The 4455-nt window shown below is 35.8% G+C and overlaps 2 protein-coding genes across 2 annotated transcripts in view; both read right to left on the bottom strand.

Annotated features, from left to right (window-relative positions):
- Positions 1-506, bottom strand: part of LOC107461730 (vacuolar fusion protein MON1 homolog) — a gene marked incomplete in the record, with an annotated part of 5270 nt that extends 4764 nt beyond the window's left edge. The window contains 1 exon segment of the mRNA XM_016080279.3: positions 1-506. Coding sequence (XP_015935765.1) covers positions 1-340 — 340 coding nt within the window.
- A 2218-nt stretch (positions 507-2724) lies between these two features.
- Positions 2725-3776, bottom strand: LOC107461755 (uncharacterized). Its single transcript, XM_016080312.3, has one exon. It carries the CDS (start codon positions 3510-3512, stop codon positions 3024-3026), a length of 489 nt encoding a protein of 162 aa, XP_015935798.1. The 5' UTR covers positions 3513-3776; the 3' UTR covers positions 2725-3023.
- Positions 3777-4455: the final 679 nt, after the last annotated feature.

Below are 4455 nucleotides of genomic sequence, written 5' to 3'. Positions count from 1 at the left end.
CGTGGATGCTGAGCTCCTCAATTTCGTGGTGAGTTAGGTCATCGGCAGCGGAGATGCTGGTGGCGCTGCTGCTGCCTCTTTCCCCGGCGTAACCGCTGCTGCTAGGGCTGGGAGGTTCGGAGGAGCCGCGAATCACAACCTCGTGCGACTGCGAGGGTTTTGGAGGTTCAGAAGAAGCGGATCCGTGAACGACGCCGTTTGGTTCGGAGGGTTCAGCGTCGAAGAGGGAGTACGAGAGGGGAGGCAACCGGAGGTGGATGGGAGGGTCAGGGTCGTTATCGGAGCTAGCAGAACTCGAATTGGATTGAATTTCCGGCGAAGGTGAAGTGATCTCACTCATTGCAAATTGCAGATTCGATTCTGAGTAGATTGGAGCGAGAATTTCGATATTTTGGAATCGGATGTAAAAGAGGTTACGGCTGTGTTGTTGGCTTCGTGATTCGGCTTCTCATGGCAACGTGCTGGGTTCAGTGTTTGTAGCTTTGTGTTTGGCTGACACTGCAAACAGTTGATTCTCTTCTTCAGTATTGGAGTCAGCTCAGGACCCAAACGATTTTCTGGCCCAATATATTTTTGTCTTGATAATCTGGCCTGCTTATTTCTGTTGCCAAAAACCCCAATACATTCTGAGCTGTTTGCATTATTATTGATTACGAGTTTTAATTATTTGTTGTGCATTACTGTGTAATTGGTCTTATTTTCTCTTACCTTATATAGTATGCGATATTTTGTATTTACTATCTTATTCTTATACATGGTAAAAATATATTGTTTTTCCTGCTATATGAAGTGTAAAATTACATGAGATGTTCAATATTTATTTAGCAATAAAAAAATGTACATCAACTTGACTTACGATACAAGTTACAAAATAAATACATAAAACATTACTCATTACTTGAAGGTTTGACAAAAATAATAATAATAATACATTTTTTTTATCAGATCGATGACAACTCCTAATCCTATATCTTTATTCCACAATATGGAATAAACAAACCCATGTTTCAAATATATTATTTGTGCCAAGTGTCATATGCAAGATGCTACATTGTTAGTAGTTGTGTTGTGGCAGGAATGGCTAGGAGAGTTGAGATCATGGTAGCTACAATTGCTTCCGATGCTTTGCTTTAGATCCGTTCAAGGTCAATAATGGAAGCGACCACCTCGTGTTTTTAAGTTTTAACTCTTACTATTACTTTATCCGGCTCTGTGTAAAGCTGGTTGACCAAAATCAAATCATGTAATGGGCCTTCAGGCCCAGTCAATGTAGCTCACAGTCTTTGACCGTAACAGCCTGCGTTTGATTCTTGCTATCAGTTGTGTAATTTTTTGAGTCAATATGCTTCATCAGATTTCTATTTATAATTTAAAAAGTATAAGACTACAAAACCTGAAATGGCACATCCTGATAACATTCATTGAACAAAGAAGTTACATAACCAAAGAAGTATCATTCCGTTCAGTCAACCAAAATTATTAACGAAAGATAGTGTTTCCAGTTAGTAGCTATGAAGTTGTTGTCCTGATGCCAAAAATATCAGTTTAATACTGTTCTTATGATGTCGACATTACCCAATTCACCACACCATCTTGTCCATGTATTAAATATTAATTTTATCTAGTTCTCGCTTCTTAGACCCTTTCTTTATTTGAAATTTTTGGACAGGTCTTAGACTATGACTATTGCTGATAAATTTAATCTATCCCAAATACTCTTGTTCTAAAAAAACTTCACCAATCTCATACAATTTCTTGTCACATTTTATATCCTATTTGACAGTCACCTATCAACTTAGTCAGTCACTAATTATGCAGTTGGCCCCCCACTTCGAAATTGAACCTAAAGGACTTCTGGACAAAAAGACCAACTCACAATTTCTATCCTTTAATTTTTGCTTATACGTGCTTTATTCTTATTGCATTTTCCCAATACTAATACTACTTTTATCAAAGCCACTCTTTAATACAATTTCACATTTGAAAATTGAAATTAGTATTCATTGGTATTGTTGTCAAAGTTGATAAAATTGGAATAAACCATTAGAGTAATCACCACTCATTCATATATAAAAATAACATTAATCCCGATCAAAAGATGGATGATCTGTATTGCACTTGCATCTCAAATAACTAGTTTACTTTATAGCAGGTTGCATCTCACACAATCCTCGTTGTGAATATATGATATATTATAACTAATGTCCATTATTTAACACAAAAATAATAATTTGACAACTAATATGGGTACTTTTAAATTTTGATATATATATATTTTTTTTTCGATATCCTCTTCGACCAAAATTAATTTGTTTCAAATCAAAATTCTATTTAAGAGTTTGTTTTTTATTAAGAAGTTATTGTATACACAAAACTAAATTCGAACTTTATATACTTATTTAAGTGGATTAATGAACTAATGAATATACTAATCCAATTTAGTTTTGATATATGTTTTATATATTCTATGAATTGTCGGACACAGGCTCATAGGCTTAGCTTTTTAGCCTCCAACGTCCAACCTAAACCCAACCACATTAGAACCCAAACCCCACCAATCATTGAACTACTGCTACTACCATGGCCCCACCATTTCCACCGTTTTAGATTTTGATTTTAGTACGAATGCCAAATGCTGAATCAAATGAAACTTAACCACATAAAGTTGATTTGTAAAAAATAAAAAATAGAAATCTAGTAGTGCAGGAAAAAGAACCATAGAAATCAGAACAAAAGCTCCTAAAGCAAAATTAATTGAAAATTAAAATATCAGATATCCGTTTAACAAATTGAACCTCATTTCCATTTCCTCTCATACATGTAAACTCATCATCTAAAAACCCAAAAAAAAAAAGTAAAAAATGGAAAAGCTAACAAACCTGCCAATTTGTAGAACTTCTGTCAAAGAAAAATGAAACAAAAAATTTGAAAGAAGAAAAAAGAAAATTTTCCGCGAGTGGTGGTTTACCGTTTACCAAATTATATGGTCCTGTTCTCGAAGTCAACTCGGGGCGTGATCGGGTTTAGTCCTCAAACCCGGTTTTGGCCCAAATCGCGTTTCGGACCCTACTGAGATCACGGCCTTTGAGAGTTCTACCGATTCCTTCGTGCACCGAAAACGAAGCCATCCTCGTCCTCGCCAGAAACTCATGCGGCGGAACCCTAGCTTCGCAACCGTCGTCGGTCTCAGCATCGTCGTCTTCCTCAACCTCCCTCCTCCGATTCTCCCTGTACTCTTGCCCAAGGATCTTCGACCAGTCCGGCACGTTCATCGGCACCGACGCCGGTCGACCACCGGAGTACGACGACGCAGACGATGACTTGCTCTTGCTGGACAGTCTGGATGATGCGCGAACGGTTTTGCGAAACTCGGGCGAGTTGGCTCGGGCGGAGTTACTGTAAAGGTCTGACTCGTCGAACTCGAAGGCGGAATCGGTGAAAGTGTCCCTGTCAATGGAAGAAGGAAGGAAGCGGTAGCTTGACCTAGCAATGTGGCCTTTACCTGTCGCCATGTCAAACCTGTATTTTTTTTCCCCCGATTCTGATCAAATTAAGAGGGTTTTATTTTGGCTGGGTTTTCAGTTTTCAGCGGTCAGAGCGAAGAGGTTCTTCTTCTTCTTTGATTTCTTCGGTGCGGGTCTTAACTCTGTTTCGGTTCCTTGGGAAGTGCTTTTATAAAGCTTCGTTTGCTTTTTTGGAAAAGAAAAAAATGAAAAAGAAAAAGAAAAAGAAAGTGATTAATGAATGGAGTTAAGAAAAGAAAGAGAGAGAAAGAGAAAGTTAGGTCGCATTTACATTAGCGTTGTGGATAAGGCATTCTTCTGAGTAGCTGAAGCTGTAACTAAGCTACTGGATTGGTGTGTGCTAAATTACCAACAGGCCCTCACATTTGGGGTAGTTTGTTTTCGCCTTTTCGGTAAGAGAATTTCCAGGTCAATGGAATTTACAATTTACTCACTCATTCTTTTTTTTTTCTTTTTTCTTTATAAAATAAAAACCTTATGACCGTGTCTGTTACAGGAAATAATGTATTTAGTGACATTAAATTAATAATTTTGTGTTCATTCTAATAATCTATTCTCAAAAATAAATACAGTCTAATTAACTCAATATTTTTTCTTTTACAATATTAATCTTTTACATAGTTTTATACAATTTTTCCTTGACTTATTATAAAATAAATAGAAGTGGTTACTTATAAAAATATTAGACAGCCAACTACTTTTTAATTAAATCCAATCAAATTATATATTTTCGTATGCACTATGCACACTTTTTTTTCAATAAAAAATAACAAAAAATTATTGTTAATATGATAATTATATAATTGGCTATTTGGCATCAGGTATAGTTAATAATATCTAATATATGATATCTATAAGATGAAAGAGATAATAATTTAAAATTTATTGAATTTAATTTAATAGTTATAATTATATATTTAGTATATTTAAT

The sequence above is a fragment of the Arachis duranensis genome, chromosome 8 (genome assembly GCF_000817695.3).
Source record: "Arachis duranensis cultivar V14167 chromosome 8, aradu.V14167.gnm2.J7QH, whole genome shotgun sequence".
Taxonomy (NCBI): Eukaryota; Viridiplantae; Streptophyta; class Magnoliopsida; order Fabales; family Fabaceae; genus Arachis; species Arachis duranensis.
This window is presented reverse-complemented; position numbering and strand designations above follow the sequence as displayed.